General features: G+C 50.1%; 1 protein-coding gene across 2 annotated transcripts in view; it reads right to left on the bottom strand.

The window, feature by feature from the left end:
• Positions 1-1,888: 1,888 nt before the first annotated feature.
• The window catches only part of YOD1 (YOD1 deubiquitinase), a 31,197-nt gene continuing 15,422 nt past the window's right edge, over positions 1,889-17,663 (bottom strand). The window contains exons 2-4 of one of the 2 annotated variants that reach the window (XM_040636401.1): positions 8,626-8,813; positions 6,059-6,248; positions 1,889-4,602 (exon numbers count right to left, since the gene is read on the bottom strand). In XM_040636401.1, the coding sequence (XP_040492335.1) occupies positions 3,110-4,602; positions 6,059-6,248; positions 8,626-8,813 (1,871 nt within the window). In that variant the 3' untranslated portion in view covers positions 1,889-3,109. Of the gene's footprint in view, positions 4,612-6,058; positions 6,249-8,625; positions 8,814-17,663 lie in introns of both variants that reach the window. The other variant, XM_040636400.1, reaches the window with a different exon arrangement.

The following is a 17,663-nucleotide window of genomic DNA, read 5'->3' as shown; positions in this document are numbered from 1 at the left end:
AGATCATGGGAGCATTACAGCCCCATTCCTCCCTAGATTCTGAGATGAACATGATTTCTTCTGCCCATCCCACTGGTTTCCACCTTCTCTAGTCTATCAACTTCACGTTCTGACAGTACGACCCTCCTCTTCCTACACATATGATCATGGATCAGGGATGGAGTGGTTCATCTCACACGCTCATACATGTTGTAGACTCAAATCTTCGCCTCCAGCTTAAGCCATAACATCAAGCAGGGACTGCTCTCCACTCCTTCATCTGCCCTTTCTTCCATGGAATCAATACCTACTTTTGCACACCTGTGCAAAGCCAGGTTCAGGCTGGCCTCCGCCAGACCATACTGCCCACGATGCAGGGAGGCACATGACTGGGCCCATCCCGACTTCTGTGTAGGATAGCACTTGGTCCTGCCACACCAAGTCGGGGTACAGACTGCACATGAGGGGTGATTCAGAGGAGCAGCTGTGAACACACTTAAGGGCACAGATCCCACCATGCCAAGCTGGGGAGAAGCCAGCTCCTCTATTTGGCAGATAGACCATTCTCAATAACAGCAAGACTGCCCCAGGCTAGAGCACAGGGTCAAGGCCAAGTGGAAGTAGAGTCATAACATGGGTTTTTAAAATCAGATGAATAGTCTTTACAAATTCCATCCAAATCTTTCAGAAAGGGACAAACACAACAGTGACCCCACTCTTGTCTCCACCCAATCTGTCCAAGCTGAATGAAGAACAATCTTATACAGATAAAAGAGGATAGAGAAAACTCCTTCTGTGGGTCTAGCATCACCTTCAGGATGGCAGAGGTCCCTAGGTGGGTTCCCTTGTCCCTCTTCAAAATGAGGACAGCTGGGTTTGGGTTTATGATCCTATTCTTGACTCCCAAAGACCATCCTAAGAGTAAGACAAGCCCTCTGAAGGGCAAGGACCTGGGGAAGCAGGAAGGGAGCTGCTGGGGGGAGCGGGCATGTCACCAGCTGAGGATGCAGAGCGGGAAGACAAGCTGCGGGTGAGTATGTTTTGGTGGAGAGACATTACCTTCACCTGGGAGTGAGGATTTAGGAGGAGGTTCACACACCTGTGTTGATGCGAGGGCCCTGGTTTCCTATCAAGTCTTACTTTATGGGTAGCACCGAGTTTTCCTATTAATCAGGGCAATTAAAAGAAATAAAGTGATCCTTCCTAGGTTCTCTTGAAATACACACATGAAGCAATTCCACCAAACACAGTGTCAAACCTGTCCTCCAGAAGGGGGCCTTCTCTCTTTGGGGGAGTCTGTATGTCGTGGCCCAAGCAGCAGGCAGAGGCTTTAACCCACTGAGCCAACTAAGCTACCCCCCTGGGGGAGTCTGTAATGAGAAAGGGCTTGGCCAGTTGTGCGAGTCCCTATCAGCTCTGACAGACCCGGTCCTGACCCAGGGCCAGGCAGGCCGCAGGATTTTGGGTGTGTGTGAGAGCGTATACAGAAACTGTCACGCCCATACCCCACATACCATGACAGGGTGGAGCCATTTGTTGTCCGTACCTTAATCTTTTCATCATTTTCAGAAATACTATGCTTTGACAGTGCTGGGTCCCTAAGGACGCAGCCCAGAAATGCTCAGCCTACCTAAAGGGCACCTTTCCAACAACAGTTCCCCTTATCTGCCCCTCACATCTGGGGATCCAACCACAGCCATGAATAATATTTATTTCCTTAGGGGAAGCAAAGGTCGTGTCTAGCTGTGCCTGATTTCCAAGCTTGTCTCCACAAGCCTATACCACCCACTCCTATTACCCTCTCTTGGCGGTTTGTCAAATTGCACAACGTGGTCAGGGAATTGGGTTCATAATGAGTTATTAGAGCGCTACTTTCCAAAGACATAGTAGAGAAAACAACACTCAATATGGTCTTGAACAACGTTTAATCTCTGATGTTTCAGAAGACACTTCAGGATCTTGAAGGGCCTGAGGGTTGAGCCTTTGACGATGACTGCTGATCCTGAGGGCGCCGTGTGAGGCCGGCGGCACGCAGCCTGGGATGAGAAGCCAGGGTCCCCGCTCTGTTACCGGATGGCAGAGTGACCACGGAGGAGTCGCTTCCCTTCCCCAGCAGTGTGGGACACGAGAGTTTCGCTCTAAGATTCCCTCCAGCTCTGATATTCTGTGAATAACTAGCAGAGAATGGACTGAGTTTCCTTCCCACAGAAACGGACAAAACTGCAAGCAGTGGCCAGTAGCGGAGACAAGGGCCTCAAATAGGTCTTTGGTATTTATAAAGCCTCAGGGCTTAGACTCCCATCTCCGCGTTGGCCCAGCTCTGGGGTCAGTCATGTGCCAGCCGAGGTAGGGAGCAGGAGATTAGGAATAGCAGAGTCAGGGACCACTGCACGGTTTACGACTATAAATTCGCCAGGCCCACGACGAGGATCCTCTCCCGGGGAGGCGTGCTGGGTGGTCACTTACCCTGCCTTCTCAGGCCAGCCAGAGCTCTCGGGCTCCCAGTTACCTGAGAGTTTTAGTTACAGGGATGTGTCCTGTCCTCGGGACTGGGGACAGTGCGAAGGCTGTGGGGGAGGAGGTGACAAAGCTACTCCTGGCCCCCATCCAGAAGTTCAGAACTGAGAGAGGGAACCTGCAAGGTAGGAGCCAGTCTCCTCCCATGCGGGGATTCTGGGCGACCCACATTTCAAACGACCCTGCATTTGCCTAATGTCCCTGTCCCCTCAGTTCTGGCCGGGCTGAACCCTACCCAGTGTAAGAAAATCTCCAACACAAGCAGAACTCTGAGCAATGACTCCTTGTGTCATATAAATAGCTTCAGTGATATATACAGCCTATAGTACACACACACACACACACACGCACACACACACGCACACACTGTCTTGTGGAAATCATCTTCAGGATGACCTGGGCAGGCACTCACTGACACAACCACTCTGATCATAAACGTATGCGTATGCCTGGAATCCCAACTCTCCCTCCCCTTCGCCTCAGAGAGAGGAGCGCCCTGAGAAGAAGCCTACTGGTGCCCGAGCCCTGAGCTGTTGGGTGGAAAGGCTCCGAGCCTCCTCTTGTAAGGCAGGGGCTGAGGCGGGGGCTGTGGGGCCCTGCTGGCGGCCAGTGACTACTCCTTCAACAGTCCCAGCTTCTTCAGAGCTTCCCTTCGGTGCTCATCAGGGACGCCTTTTGGGGAGATCTTGACGCTGACGTAGGCGGGTCGAGGCAGCTTGTCGCGGCTCTGTCCTTGGTAGGACAGGCGCTTGGTGCTCTGCTCCTGCTCCAGGTCGGCCAACTTGCCCACCTGGATGCCTGCGAAGTCCTTCCCGGTGCCCAGGGAGGCAGGGCGGGGCCGCGAGTTACGCAAGACATTAGGAGACATCTTGTCCAAGAGGGAGGCTTTGCCCAGAGAGGTGCTGGTTTTGGGGCTGGGGTCTCTCTCAGCCGAGAGGTAGCTGCTTAGCCCCACGCCTGAGCGCTCCAGAGTGTTGGACTTGAAGTTCATCTGTCTCAGGCCGGGGATGTTGCTCTCCTGGAGAGTCAGCCCCGAGTCTGGCTTTGGCCGAGTCAGGGGCCTACTTACCCCGGGGACCTGAGGGATAGGAACTGGCATGGACTTGGCAGCTGGAACCTTCCCTGGAGTGGGTTCCTGGGCAGGAATCAAAACCTTGCCTGGGGGAGACCCCTGAGCTGAAGTGGGAGTCAGAGCCTTCCCTGGAGAAGGTCCCCGCGCCGGGGCCGGGCCGGGAGGCTTTCCTCCCGCAGGCAGGGCGGCCGTGCCCTGCGCAGGGGCGGCAGGTGGATCCCGGAGGGGGGCCGGGGGGCGGGTGGAGCTGGTGCGTTTGCTGAAGTGGGGGCTGGGCTCATCCTGGTCCTGGGGTAGCCCCAGCTTCTCCAGGGCTTCTCGGCGTGCTTTCTTCTGCTCCTGCAGCGAGGACGAGGCTGGGCTGGGGTCCCCGGGGCCGGCCTCCGAGTGGCGGGCCAGCCAGTTCTGGGGCTCGCTGTGGAAACTGCTCCGACTGCTCTTCAGAACGATGTTGGGTGGCAGCTTCCGGGGCTTGGAGGCTGTGAGGGGGGCCAGCTGGGCACTGGGGTCCCCCCCTGATGGGACGGGAGTGTCTTCAGCTCTCACATTCTGAGACGTGGCAGGAGGAGGCCGAGGCTGCCCTGGTCCCCCCGTCGAGCCTTTCTCGTTGGCGTTTTGGGACATGGCCCCTGAGGCAGTCTCCTTTCTCTCCTGGGGGCTGAGCGATGGGTGGCTCTGCTGCCCGGGCCCCAGGGGCAGGCGGCCTCGCTCGTGGGGCTCTGGCTGGGGCGGCGGGATGGGCACTGCGGCCAAGTCCAGGGCAGGCGGCTGGGGGCCGGCCCAAGCCTGGCTGGGCTCACTGCTTTGGCCAACCAGCTCTTTCTTAGGCTCTGGGACAAGCCGCTCTGGTTCCCCCGGGCTGTGGCTTTTAGTCTGAGTGGTGCCTTTGCTGAGGTTCTGGTTGCTGCCGATGTGGATATTTCTGGGGAGGCTATAGGAGCCAGACCTGAGGCCCAGGCCTTGGGGCTCAGGCAGATGGGTTGAGCTGGGCTGAGTCCCTCTCCTTGGCTCTGGTGCTTGTTGAACGATCTCCCCTGGATATCCTGTGAGGGTCCAGGAGAACAGGCAAAGAAGAGTAGACAGAGGTGAGAACCCTGCTGCCCAGGGCAAAGCAAATACTTCCTGAACTCCAATCTCCACTTAGCAATGGGTTTTGTTTTTTGTTGATTCTTTGCTCTTAAAGGGACCATATGGCTGCCTGGATATCATTTACACCGACAGATAGACACTAAGCAGATTCCCTACAACCAAGGATTAATTTTTCATGATGGTTGGGGAAATAGCAGCCTCACACAACTCCATGTCCTTACCTCGAGCTCTTCCTAACCGTCCTTAGAAACACCAGGGTGGGGGAAGATTCAGGACAGCCCCTCTGGCTACCCCAGGGCGCCCAGCTACGGAGTCCAGGGGAAGCCCTGAACATGAACAGCATTGACAGCCGATGTGCTCTTGATTTGACCACACTTCTGCCTTCCTCCACCTTCACTTTCTTTTTTCTTTTTCTTTTCTAAGACTTTATTTATTTATTTGAGAGGAGGGGGAGAGCATGAGCCAGGGGGAGAGGCAGAGGGAGAGGGAGAAACAGACTCCCCATTGAGCAGGAAGCCAGACACGGGTCTTGAGCCAGGACCCTGGGATCCTGACCTGAGCCGAAGGCAGATGTTAACCGACTGAGCCCCCCACGTGCCCCCACCTTCACTTTCTATAAGCACCTGAATGCTTCTGTGATGCCGCAGCTGTCCCCACACCCGAGGGTGACATGGGCTCTTCCTTCCAGCAAGCTGGGCAGGTGCACCAGGCCCACTGCGCCAGGGAATCAGTCTCAGGGAGCAGTGAAGTCCTTGCCCCCATCTACTGCTCTATCTCCACAGAGGGTCTAATACACTTTCAATCAATATTTGCTAAATGAAAGAGTACGTGGTTGCAGTCCCGATACCAGTGGGGCTGTCCTCAGGAGTGAAGTACCCCCCTCGCTCTGGGATATATGGCCACACTGTGTGTCATCCTGTTCCCCTTCTCCGGAGCCTCAATATCGCTGGCTTTCCACACTCTCTCACGAGAGCCTCGAGGTGCCAGCCACTGAAGCTAAGGGAGCCCTTCCCTCTTATCTCTTGCAACCTGAGCCTCCTGGATCATCCAGATTAGCTCTCCAGACTCACTTAGTGTCCCCAGAGCAACCACCCACGACTCCCCGAGTCCCTCCCCCACTTCTGCGGTCATGTCTCTTCAGAATTTCAGTGTGAGAGAATGGGAGCTGGTCAAACTCTTTTCCCTCCCAGGCCTCTGATACTTCATAGAAAGACAGAGGAAGTTGGCTTGTCAGCAGTCCCTTCTCCTCTCCAGGACAAGACCTTAATTGTAGCCAGGAGCACGGAGAGGAGGGCTGTTGTTCCTTCTGCCTGTGACCCTTAGAGCAGAGGGCAAACAAGGTGCAGAGCAGCCATAAAGATGTCCTGGTTTTCTGGGTTTGCGAGATGTGCCGCCCCAGACGGTCTCTCTTACCCTGGGGAGCAGGCTGGGTTATGGGCAGTGCTCGGAGACCTTGGGGAGCTGCGTCTTGCTCAGACTCGTCAGTAGACAGTCCACTGTCAGCCTCAGTGTCCAGTGAGCCGATGGTCTCCTCCAGGAAGAGCAGACACTCTTTCTCTTCAGCGGACAGGAAGTCGTAGCTGCTGTCACTCTGGAATGAGGCGTGGAGGACAGAGAAGGAGAGGGAGCTGTGAGAGGGAGCTCCACAGAAACTGGTGGGGCTGAGAACCACCCTGTGTCCTGAAGGAATGCTGAAGAGCTAGAAACCCTTCCGAGAGGCTTCTCTGCAAACGTGCAGGAATTGCCTCCTGAAATTGCAGGCATGGACAGGGCAGAGGCTGCCGAGCTGTTGGCCCGCAAGCACCCAGGGCTGGGCAGCTAGATGGCAATGACCTTTTTGGCCCAGTCCTGGGTGGAAGGATGAGGGGGACAGGATCAGAAGCAGTCCCAGGTTCTAATTCCAATTCCTCTGTGTGGCCTGTGTCAAGCATTTTCACTTTGTGTGTCTCCGATTTAGTCCTAAATTATATGGACAACAAAATGATTTGACCTTAAACTTGAATGGTATTGTTTTTAACTTTTCAAAGGACTTTTGCCTATTTGATCTGGTATGTCAAGGACAGTACGAGGACAAACAAGAAACCGCAGCCAACCACTGGCTGTCAGGCCAATGAGAACAGTGGTATGACAAGCCACAGATACATTTACTAAATAATTTACACTTGACTTTGAAATGCATTCCATACAGGATTTTTTCCTTTGTGTATTTACTTTCTTGATGGCATTTGGTTCTGGCTAACATTCAAATAAGTGTGTGTTTCTTAAGCAAATATTAACTTGAAGGGGGGAGGGGGGAGAGACTGGATGAGTATGGGAGGAAGAGAAAGCAACTTAGTGTGAAATATCAAGTAGATATTGAAGTAAATAATTGTCATGATGAAAAAGCACATGAGATATTTGGAAAAAAGTGTTATGGCCATTTTAAATGGTTATTGCTTGTGTTCTCCAAGGCTGGCAAGATCCAGAGAATAGCCGCTCTCTAAAGTTGAAGGTTGAAGGGAAAACCAAAAGGGCAAATGAAAATGTAAGAAATTTGGCTTGAGTCCCTTCCTGGCATGTATCTCAACTCTCTTCCTAATACTTGAGATACTTCAGAGTTATATATTCCCCAGACCCATTTAGATGGCTGGGGAAGATTTTGAGACAGCTCTAAATATACCCTGGGAGTTGGTTGTTGGAATAACTCTATCAGTTCCCTGGCACAAAAGGGAGGCTTACATGTCAAAGGAGGCCCCGCCTATAGCCCTTGGAAGCCCTGAGGTCGATTCCAGGGGCTCCCTGAACAAAATCTTCTTTACTGCCCTTTACTTCCTAAAATAGCCTTGCCAAAGAGAAGCCAACTCTGAACTTCTCCTTTGTGGATGATACACTTTAATCTCTGCCACGTTCTGTGTCCATAACTGCTCATGTTGGCCTCAGCCTAACAGAAACAGAAAGATGTCTCTGGGGTCCCATCATCTCAGGTAAAAAAGAAATGATATACAAATTGTCTGCACTTTGGAGTGTGTGTGTGTGTGTGTGTGTGTGTGTGCTGCTTTCTCTACTCAATTTTTACATATCAAAACTCACGGGCTATATTAAACATCCTTGACATTTGGTAGAGATCTTTATAATCCTTAAATTTTCAAGTACCTGTATAGGCTGTAAAGCAATAAAGTATAAATTCTCAAGGGTCATTATGTATGTGGCGAACACCAAGAGCAAAGGAACGCTTACACTGGGAGGGATGGGGGACTACGCTCTTTCACACCAGCCTTACAGCAACTGAGATTTAAATTCATTCCCAGAAAAATTACAATTTACCACACGGCACTCACTGTGAAGCACAGTGACTTTGGAAGATTCTGAATCTCTGCTCAGAGAGATAGGCTATTCCTTTTCTACACAGACGCGTGTGCGAAGTGCTTTATGTGCAGGTCGTGTACTCTCCCGGAGAACCCCACGAATTCCTACATTAGCCCCACCCTAAAACCGAGGAGACTGAAGCTTACAGAAATTAAGTAATTTGCCCAAGGCCATTTGGCTTATTGGTGGAGAATTCAGACCTGCTTGGCTCCAGAACCCAGGCTCCTAATTGTTCTCTTTGATCTTTGTGAAAGGAATGCAGCCTGCTGCAGGGGACTTCGGGGATACCAGGGGACTTCGGGGATACCAGTGCTCCCGGGATCAACCGTCCGTCCTTTCCGCCAGGACCTCAGATCCCCGGCCCTGGCTCTCACCTCGGCTTAGCCCCCAATGAATGAAAACTGGGAGCAAGTCTCATCTGTCCTCCTGCTCTTTGGCGCGGTCCCACCCCATCCTCTAGAAAAGTAGGGTGACTCAGAGGCAGAAATGCCAACTGGTGTGATTCACTCCCTGACGAGGCAGACGAAAGCGGAGGGGCAGTGAGGCCGGGCGGTGGGCAGGGCAGGGTGGGGAGGGGCAGGCGTGCAGAGAGCGGGCCAGGCCGCAGCGCTGAGAGTACGTACAGATCCAGAGCGGGTGGACGCGGCGCTCATGATGCTGTCACAGCTGCCGATGCGGGTCGCGGGTTCCGAGCCGGGCCCCGCTGGCCACAGCTCGCTCTGGGGCATCGCCCGAAGCAAGGTGCGGGGGGGCGGTGAAAGGGGCTCCCAGAGGGGAAGCGAAGGGAAGTGGAGAATGTCCCAAGCCGGGCCTGAAAAGAGAAGAATCGAAGCCACGTGTGAGCCGAGATGAGGCTCTCTGGCAAGGCTCTGCCCGGGCCCTGGAGCAGCGTGGCGGCAGGGTCGCCAAGCAAGCAGAGAGCTGGAAGGGGCCGTGGACAGCCGTCCCGCAAACCTCCCAGCCTGCGTGGAAGGACACAGAAGCGGGCTCGGACACGTGCAGGAGGGGGGACTTCGCGGAGGTGGGGAGGGCGGGGCGGGGAGGGGGGAGCAGTCTCGTCGGAAGGGAGATTCCATCACGTCTCCTAGTGGCCTTCTTTCTCTGAATCAGGGGGCTTACCCTACATTTCCATTATTACGAACAATAATAAATAGTAAGGGGCCAATAGCATGGGTTCTGGAGGTAGTCAGATCTGGATTCAAATCCCACTTCCACCATTTCCGGTTATGTGACCTGAGGCAAATTACTCCTTGACTCGGTTTTTCTCATTAAAGCGGGCGAATGTAGGGTTAAATGACAGCAGTTAGCACAGCTTTGTTGGTAGTAAATACTCAGTGAATAAGATAAGAACTAACGGTGCTCTTGTAATAAGAAAAAGACAAGATTCATCTAGGATCAAAATAAATTGAAGTTAGGCAACAAGAGTTTAGAAAAGGTTTTGGGTTCAATGGAAGAGAAGGGACAGGGCCCTCAATAAATACCAACCACATAGGGTTGTCACGAATATATACTGATATACTCCACATAAAACACACTGTGCAGTAACTGTGACCCAACACCCTCCCCCCGCAACAGCCACCATCAATCACCTCCCTGGTCTGGGAGGCCCACACGGGAGCCCAGAGGCCGACACAAACCCAGTTTCCCTCTTGCGCACCACCCCTCTGATGTTGCGCTTATTTCCCGTGAGGTTTCCTAACCTTTGTCAAATGAACAAGAGAAATGACCTGCGTAGCTTCCTCCTGACTCCAGCTCGCAGGGGGAAAAAACGTTTCAAATTCACTGTACCAATAGTAACAGCAAAGGAAGGCAGTACCATCTTCCTTCTGAAAATCTCAAGGTCTGGAAAGGCCAGAGGCGACTCTCCTATGTTAAAATGAAATCCTGGAGGAATTAAGTATAAAAGACAGTTGCAAGGTCACATTGAGAGTTTGGGGAGAGCTAGCGTCGGAATCCAGTTTGCCTGGTTCTGAGTCTGTACTTTTCCTGTGACACCATGCTGAATTTGTAACCACCTTTCCTACCCTCCCAATACCAGGTAAAATGTCCTAGGAAAACTGTGTTCTATTTGAGATCTTGGGACCTGGGGTTTGGATCCCAGAGAGGTTGTCCCTTTGGCCTCTGCCAATAACTGCTTCCAGTGCCAAGTCAGGTTTGGGCTGTGCTGGGTGAGTCAGCCTGCCAACCTGTAGAGCCGATAAGCACGTGGCCTCGTGGAGCTCCTCTCCTGCTCCGGGGGAGGCTTGCAAGCGGGACAGGTAGGGAGGGGCAGGACAATGGGGAAAGAAGAGGAAAAAATCCCAGTGAGCCAGGCACATGGAGTTCGTAAGAGTCCAGACCCTCTCAGGAGCTAGAGATGGGACCAGAGGGGACAGAAACGCCAAAGAAGCCCAGCCTCAACATTGGGCAAGGTAGTCCTTCAGGTTTCTTCATGAGGTTACTTTCCCAATCCCCAGAACTCCAAAGAAACAGAAACATGAGAAATCATGTGGTTGGAGTTCAGTCACCTCAGCTATCTGCTCCATTCATGACTGTCTAGATCCAGAATGTACTAACTCATTCTTAACATTCTGTAGGGCTGAGGCCATTACAGCCAAAGAGATCCATTTCTCATAAGCCTAGGCACACAGAAGGCACTCAAAAAATGCTGGACAAATAAACTTGTCATCTGTTCTAGTAACTATTGAGTTAAGCTGTCTGAAGGTCTCTCTCTTTTTTTTTTTTTTTTTTTTTGGCTTTTACCCTATTACTATAAACTCTTATGTATTTTGTTTCCCTGAGGATATATGGCTCAATGGAATTGGGACAATGCTTCAGTTAAACTAACATTTATGAGCACCTAAGAAGCATGGGGCAAGCAAAACTTATAAGACAAAGGCATTGTTTCCAAGCAGTCAGTGTAAATCCAAGGGTCTAGTTTTTGGCTCTAGTTTTCTTAAAAAATTTCTGTAAAATTGTTATTATTAATTATTAACACTGTACTAATCACTGTAGTTAATATAATATTCTCTGTGAATGGGTGACCAGATGTTGCCTCTTCTTTTCAAAGACAATTACTACCCTTGTTCTTCTAAGTACCCTTCAGACTGTATAGCAGCTTGCTAGCCTCTTCTTCCTCCCTGGAACCTATCACACTCACATTTTGGAACTAAGTAGCTGGAAGTAACTGAAGTAGCTGGAAGAGAGAGAAACAATATGAACAGCACTGCTTCAAAAACACATCCCACGTATTGCTTATAAAGTGCTCTCAGGGGCACTTGGCTCAGTTGGTTAATCGTCTGCCTTTGGCTCAAGTCATGATCCCAGGGTCCTGGGATCGAACCCCGCATGGGGCTCCCTGCTCAGTGGGGAGTCTCCTTCTCCCTCTCCCTCTGCCCCTGCCCCTACCCATGCCTGTGCTCTCTGTCAAATGAATAAATACAATATTTTTAAAAAATACAGTGCTTTCAGATATGCTAATGAGATCTTCAAAATAGCCTGATAATTAAGGCAAGGTGCGGTATTTTCTTCTCTGACAGATGAGAAATCCGGGGCTCCTTCCACTTCCCCTTCCAAAGGGAAGCAGGGGGTGACCTATAACGGCACAGGCAGGGCCGCCTGTGGATCCCGGCCCCTCCAGGGATGCAAGAGGGCCATGGACCTAAAGAAGGCTCACTGGGCACCCCTGACTAAACACTAAAAGCCCTAACATCACCCTTCTCCTTCTACTTCACACCTTAAACCCTCAAAATCATCTATTCTGCTTTAGGCTTCCAGGCCAGCTTCTTGCCCCCATGACCGATATTTCCAGAATAAACAAATGACACCAAACGCCACTGCCACTGAAGATCATGTCATCAGGCACGATGGGGTCCCTGCAGAGTGGAATCTGAACCCGAAACCAAGGCCGAATGAGCCCTCGGGCCTTTGCATCTTATCTCCAGGCCTCATTTTCTGACCCAAAGAGTCGGAACCTTGAGAGTCTCCTCTTCGCCCCGCCCTTCCACTCTCCCTCGTCACTTCAGCCTGACCTGGATGCTGCATTTCCTTACCAACTTTACAATCTTGAAACTTGGGGACTCTTTCAGGGCAGCCATCGAAACCTGAGGTATTCCTACCTGATAAGAAGCCTGAGAAACAAGCAAAACACTCAAGGTGAGAGTTTGGTATCTTTTAACCCTTGACCTCTTTGGGGGGATTGGAGGGGAGACGGAAATGGGTTATGAAATATGCGCAGCCTATAGTCAGGGCCACCCGTGCAAAAGCACATTAAACATTAACTACGCCACTGAAACCAGCCAACTCTTAGAGGAGAGTAAATAGAGAGCATGTGGAGCTCCGGCGTGGGTGGGGGGAGGGGCGCGCAGGGCTCCAGGCCCGTTCCTGTTTGGCCTCTCCGTACCTTCTAAGCAGGCCCAAGGCCCCCTTGTCGCCCTCCTCCCATGAGCCCACCCCCATAGCTTTCAAGAGTTCACCTTCTCTCCCCACTAGTCGAAGAGATTTCCTATTTCTCTCAGACCATGTGTCTTTCTTTGCTGACTATCCAGAAATATGCCTCGGGCTGGGGAACATCCTAAGAAAACTGCCGGGAGGACTAAAAGTTGCACTGTGCGTACAGGCTTCTCCATGAGCACGTGGCCAGGTTTCTGAGTGTGTTTAGTCAACGTTATAATCTGTTGCACAGGTTTGAGGCAAAGGGTGCATCGACCTCTCTTCTGCACAGAAGAGCTTTGCTGGACACTGCGGGTTATCTTATCACTGACAAGTTCACCATGGATGGCAGCCCTCAGTCAGTGAGTCTGGTGGGCTGGTTCAGTGGTGTGGGCTCAGCTAAAACTGAGAAATGCAGTTGCCGGGACTGGAGACCCAGCACATTTGCTCAGGGCTGGCGGGTGCCAGACCCTGGGAGCCTGGCATGGGGGTCTTCCCACTTCGCTTTTTCCTGTGGCAAGAGGAAAAGAGGTGAAGTTAGGGACCACCTAACTTAACACCCCCCTGCCCAAAGTGGATAATGGAGGGCTGACTTGCTACTCTGACCTCGGCTGAAGGCAGCTGCTTAACCCACTGAGCCACCCAGGCGCCCCCGACTTGCTACTCTGAATTGACTTCGACATCCAGCTCCCTTGGGCAGGTAACCGGCCATGCATACTCTCAGCTGGGAACACCTGGAGGAAAACAGAGCCAAGCCACCACAGTGGTCTGGTTCTTCTGTGGACTCTGCCACCCTACTTTGGCCAGAGCCCACTGAGAACTCCTACCAGTTTCAAGGTATGACCGTGAAATCCTAATGTGGGTTGGGTCCTGGCACAGCCCAGTGAGTGGCTGTTTGCCAATCTCTGTGTCTAACAGCAGGCTAAGTCAGAACATTAACTGAGTTGAAGCCAAATAAACTCAACTTTGCAACTAGATTATCCGTGGGTTTTCCAAAGATGAACTGGCAGTCTGAGTTGGAGTTTTCTGAGCCTCACATCCCCTTACAAACAACCCAGCACAGCTTATACCCTCCATGCTTGTCCACAGAGAGCTCATTATCACGCTACCATTACTGAACACACACACACACACACACTGCACCCTTTATTTAAATAAAGATAGACACTGAGTTGATAAGGCCAGGGGAAAATTTCCTGTTAGAAATGCAATGGAGAAACTAAGGTACTTTTCTCCCCTGGGTGATCCCCCATTTTGACTCCCTGTACTCTAACAATTCCTTTCCAAAATCACAACTCAATTTCAATTGCTCAGAGATGGAAATTTCCAGAACAAAACTACGTTATTTTCTTCTTGTCTGTAAGATACGCTTACCCAACCGAAATAGGCAGATGAAACAAATGTGCATCCCAGCCCTGGTCTCCACAAAAACATTCCAATCTTAAGAAGCCATCAGCCTGCTCTGACCCCAGACTGGGTTCACAGAGCTGAGGAACAGAAAGGAAAGCCTCCTGGCTGGGGTGTACAGGGCTCCCCACAACCCTGTGGCTCTGACTTCCCACGAAGCACCCCTTCTTGATGCAGAATAAGCAATAGTTGGTAAGTCATTAACTCACCTTCCCTGGATGAGGGGCTGAAGAGAGGAAAGAAATACCCTTTTATTTCAAAGGGCAGAGACGGAGACAGAGACTCCTTCCCCTGCCTTCCACTGTTTTCTTCTTTTGACCTCCTCCAGACTTACCTGGACAGGTAAATGCTTCATCTGTGCGGCCCCACCCCACCCTGCCACTGACTCACAGCCAATCCCAGCCTTCCCTCCCTACTTCTCATTCCAGCTGTTTCTGCAGGGAGGGTGGGGGGTGGGGGAGTGGGCAGGGCGGGGCTGGTCTCACGTAGCCAATCATCTCTTGCCCCCCTCTTCCCCTGGTTACAGCCAATAAAGAAAATAAAAAAGAGAGAGAGAAATAGGAAGGCTGGAAGGAGAAGAGACACATTTGGGCTCAGACTGGAAGAGGAGAGTTGGCAGGAAGGGAGTAGGCAAAAGATATTATTTAAAATTTTCAGTATGAAGAAACACAGACAGGCAGTATGCTTTTCTTTGTGTCTGTTTGAAACTTGATTTTCTATCTAGAGCTGCTTTCCTTTACTTGAAGTAAGTATTCCCCTGAATTCTCTAAGTTAAGATCCACTGTGGCCAGTTTTGTTAGTAGCTTTTCTAGCTGTTCAGAAGCACTTTCGTCATCAAGCCTTTTACTCGCAGCTCTTAATACTAGCAGCTCTGCTCAGGACTGCTGGAAAAGGTGTCCACGCCCGCCGGAGCTGAGACACCCTTGCCCCACTGCTTGGTGATGACCTTCTTAACCTCATTTATTTCTGGGGGGCATGAAACCATTTTCTTCCCCAAGAGGCCCCCAAGCTGATGAAAAAGTGACTGGACAGCCTCAAAGGAGGGAACATGCATGCTGTCATTTGGGTCTCTGGTCTCTTTTAGCTGTGCCTGGAAGATAGCAATGAATACGAAGACATAAAAACAAAATAAGCTCCCAACCAGTGTAGCAACCTGTCTCCTTCCATAGGCAGGCTTTTTGCATCTGCTGTTAAAACAACCAGAAGGGAGTAGAGAGAAGGGAGTAGGTGGAAGAAATCATTGCTTTCAGGAAAAAACCGCTCTCCAGGTATGGAGGCCACTTTTACCAGATAGGACTTTTGCCTGGAAGCTGGGTTGTCCCGGGTAGAGGTTATCCTTGAGACCTGAAAGGGCAGGAAGAAAAACTAAAATCAAAGCACATAATAATCGCCAACATTTATTGAGCTCTTGCTGTGTACTAGGCATTACGCTGTGCTAAGCATTTTTATGCATCATTTCATTTAATCTTTATTTCAACTTTAAAAGGCAGGCACTATTAATATACAAATTTTACAGGGAGGTGAAATAACTTGGACAAGATCACTAGCTAGGAGGTAGCAGAGCAGTATGACGTCAAGCTTGCCATGCTCAGTATGATGCCAGATCGCCTCCGTTTTGGAGAAATTCCCAAGTCGGAAATGTGAAATACACAGGTAATTTGCAGGTCTAACAATTAGATTAATCCTTTCCCATCTCATTTCCGTCTTGTAGCTATTCATATCTCAATTAACAAGATGACACATGCTTTTCATCTTTTCTCTTCCTGTGATCACGGTTGGGTAGGAAATACGAAGTGCAGTGATCCTGGAGCCAAGACAGAGAAGAAATGGGGCAGGACTCGTGAGGAGGAAGGAGGAAGCCTGGGATAACCAAGTACCCTATCAGCAGCATACGGGTAATAAGCTGACTGAGCATTGAAGGGTGGTGACCTCTCTTGGTGGTGTGTCACTCAAAGATGTTTGATGTCATAGTTGTAACAAAACAGAAACTCCAGCCACATCAGCAGGAGTTCAGTGCAGCTGGAGTTACACCTGTGGATGGAATCACTGCAGTTGATCCAGCTTTGTAGGTGTAGATTTGAACATTTGCTGGAAAAATGAATCTGACTTATGAGCATTAACTTCAAAGATGATAGTGGGCACAGTCTTGTTTGTGAACAAGCAACAGTTTTTCAGTTTATAATAAAATCAGTATAATCAGGAAGGGCTCCTATCTTTTCACAGGCAGAACTAGGGACATAGACAAAATGATTGTTCTGTCCCTCTCTATCCTTTAAGACATCCATCTCTTGTTGAAAATGACGAAATATCTCAGATACCCTGGCATAACAAACACCAATGTACAACACCCAGTTGAAGAAATGAAACATCACAGTTGAAGTTACTTACAAGCTTTTCCCCTCCCTTCCCTCCTACCTCCTCAAAACACACACATACACCCCCGCTGAAAGGAACCACTATCCTGAATTTGATGTTCTTCATTCCCCATATCTTTAAATGTTTTACCCTGGGATCTTTTTTGCTTTGCTTTTTTTGTTTTTGCTTGGAAAAACAAGTTCCTAAAGGTTCCAAGAGAATTGGAAAGGAGGCGTGGACGAGGGGAAAGACAGGCCTTCCAAAATCAGAAACACTTGGAAGACTAAGGCTCCACAGTGGATGTAGGTCATCATACGAGGAGGAAAGTGTCCTTGCCTTTTGCTTGATGACCTGACTGTGAAAACTAATTACAGTCCAGTTCACCGGACTCATCTATGGCCTCCCTCCTTCTCCATCCTGTATGCTGTTGTGGTAAAGTCCTCTCCTTGACTGACAGAGGCTAGTGTATGATTTCCTTCCTCAGGACAGGACAACCTCCTACTGAGGCATCTTATTCCCCGGCCCAAGAGCATTTTTCCTACACACACACACACACACACACTACTTCAAAACCAAAATGTACCACTATCATTGGTTAATCTTTCATCTTTTGGTCCCTTATAAAGTTGAGCTCTCTATAAAATAGCTGTAGACCTCCATTCTAACGATTCATGATACTTATTCATTCATATTATAGTCACATCCGGTGTCTTTCTTTTCCTTTTCCTCTCCAAAGGAAAGATAAAGGGACTTTGAACATATGTTGTCGCCAACCTTAAGAAACAAGGGGTTCCCGCTATGTTCACGGTATCGAGCATGATCTTATATGCTGGGTCCGAGTGTTTGTCCAACACTTCAGGGGAAGGGGAGGTTTTATTCCTCAACTGGTAGCAAGAGCTTGCTTTGAAGAGAGAACAGCTAGGGAAGGGAAGGATTCAGATGAGGGTGATGATAATTTGGCTATAACCATGGAATTGATAGGCCATATTAAGACATCAAAGAGACCACCAAGTTCTCACCAAAGTGGTACAAGGGTTAAACCTAAAATGATTAGAGGGGAACTAAAGGGTGTAATTAAGTGGGTTTGGATGAAGAAATTCTGAAATTAGTCATTAAGTAGTTTTTGGTAGTAGATTTTTTTTCTTTCTTTCCTGAGATCAGTGTCTCTTTGGCCCACCTACCATGGAAATTTGAAGGATTCAGCAGTCCTTTGCCTTCTAGTGCTAATGAAAATTTGAGATCTGAGACCACCTATTAGGATCAGAGAGTTTTGTAAGTAATGCCAAATCCTAACATGTTCAAAATTGAGCTCATCTTGTCCCGCCCACCCCAAACATGTCCCCATTTCCCTTTCCCCATGCCAGCTAATTGCATCGCCATAGTCTCACCCAGACTCCGTGCTTCATAGCAATCCTCCCCTATCTCCTGTGAGATTATTCCAGCTCTTCCTCCTCTCTATTCTGCTTCAGGACTCCACTAGTTATGGGAT

The sequence above is a fragment of the Ursus maritimus genome, unplaced genomic scaffold (genome assembly GCF_017311325.1).
Source record: "Ursus maritimus isolate PB19 unplaced genomic scaffold, ASM1731132v1 scaffold_2, whole genome shotgun sequence".
NCBI classification, from domain to species: Eukaryota; Metazoa; Chordata; class Mammalia; order Carnivora; family Ursidae; genus Ursus; species Ursus maritimus.
This window is presented reverse-complemented; position numbering and strand designations above follow the sequence as displayed.